The sequence below is a fragment of the Lucilia sericata genome, unplaced genomic scaffold, assembly GCF_015586225.1.
Source record: "Lucilia sericata isolate MDLA Ls3-8-SP2 unplaced genomic scaffold, ASM1558622v1 Contig000436F_arrow, whole genome shotgun sequence".
Classification (NCBI taxonomy): domain Eukaryota; kingdom Metazoa; phylum Arthropoda; class Insecta; order Diptera; family Calliphoridae; genus Lucilia; species Lucilia sericata.
The window spans coordinates 246,828-248,379 of record NW_023994451.1 but is presented as its reverse complement, the minus strand read 5'-3'; the positions used below and the strand labels follow the sequence as shown (position 1 = coordinate 248,379).

The 1,552-nt window shown below is 31.4% G+C and overlaps 1 protein-coding gene across 1 annotated transcript; it reads left to right on the top strand.

The window, feature by feature from the left end:
* Positions 1–287: 287 nt before the first annotated feature.
* LOC119604836 lies at positions 288–1,206 on the top strand. Its single transcript, XM_037957706.1, has 2 exons — positions 288–470; positions 595–1,206. The coding sequence occupies exons 1-2, from the start codon at positions 288–290 to the stop codon at positions 1,204–1,206; spliced, it is 795 nt and encodes a 264-aa protein (XP_037813634.1).
* The last annotated feature ends 346 nt before the right edge of the window (positions 1,207–1,552 follow it).

Below are 1,552 nucleotides of genomic sequence, written 5' to 3'. Positions count from 1 at the left end.
AACAACAAATGGAAACAAATAGAAGTCAAAATTCAAGATTGTATTGAAATTTCAAGATACTAATTACACGATCGAGAATCTCCACAAATTACGATAAGTCCTTCCAATTTATATATAATTATTAATTTCAATATAAAACATACATATAGATATAAGTTCTTACTCTTATTTTCACACTTTTTGGAACTTTAACATCATAACAATTTAGTTACAAGATTTTTTTTTTTGTGATTATCTACACAATTTTTTTTTTAATTATTATTGTAAACCTCATTACGATTACCAATATGATTCGGTCCCCGGTTACTTCTCCAACTCGTTCTAATAATATAAATCCGCAAGTTTCCGGTAATAGTACTAATAGTTCATCTTTAAATGTTACATCTAATAATTTAAATAGCAATGCACAATTAGAAATTTGCGCTACTTCATTGAAATTACCTCTCTTTTGGGTCGAATCACCCAGAAGCGTGGTTCATTCATGTTGAAACTCAATTTAATACTAAGGGTATAACTAGGGATAATACAAAATATGAACACCTTATTGTATCGCTTCCTCAAGATGTAATAGTATCAGTTATTGATGTTATTCAGAATCCACCGGATGAAAATCGTTATTTAAACCTTAAAACAAAACTTCTTGAACGTCACTCTCTTAGTGAACAAAGGAAGCTCGATAAGTTATTATCAGATTCCGAAATAGGTGATCGTAAACCTTCGGAATTTTACAGATCTTTGATTCAATTAGCCGGGAATAATATAAATTCTGATTTTGTTAAAAGTTTATGGTTGCGAAAATTACCAAGAAATCTTAATATTGCGTTGGTAGGGTCTAATGTTGTCAATATTGAGGATTTGCTTAAATTAGCTGATAATATTTGGGAAGTAACAAATAAGGTAGAATTGTGTACCCTGGAACCCAAAGATTCGGTACAAAGTAATTGCAGGTTAGATAAAACAGTAGATAATTTGGTTAAAATTACATCAGCGATGCTAGATAAATTTACCCAACTATCTATGGAAATAGCCGACGTTAAACAATCTTTTCAAAATAGTCGTTCAAGGACACCATTTAGAAATAGGAGTCGTTCTAGGGGACGTTCATTGAATCGTAAATGGCTTTGTCGTTATCATTATCGGTTCGGTAGCAAAGCTAGAAGATGTGAACAACCATGTTCATATGAAACATCACAACAGGAAAACTAAATTGTCCTATTATCCTGACGGCTGATAATAGACACAATAATTCTACACGCCGTCTTTTTGTATATGATTCGGAAAATAAATTAAATTATTTAATAGATAGTGGCGCTGAAGTGTCAGTACTTCCATTGTCTAAGTTTAGGATGTTTAAACGGTCATCAGATGTAATTTTAACGGCTGCAAATGGCAGTAGCATTAAAACATACGGTAAGAAATTACTAAAGGTGAATTTAGGTTTGAGAAGAGAGTTTCCTTTTATTTTCACGATAGCAAATATTTCCAAACCGATAATAGGAAGCTGATTTTCTTTCGAAATTTGGTCTACTAATTGATCTTAAAAGGAAAACAT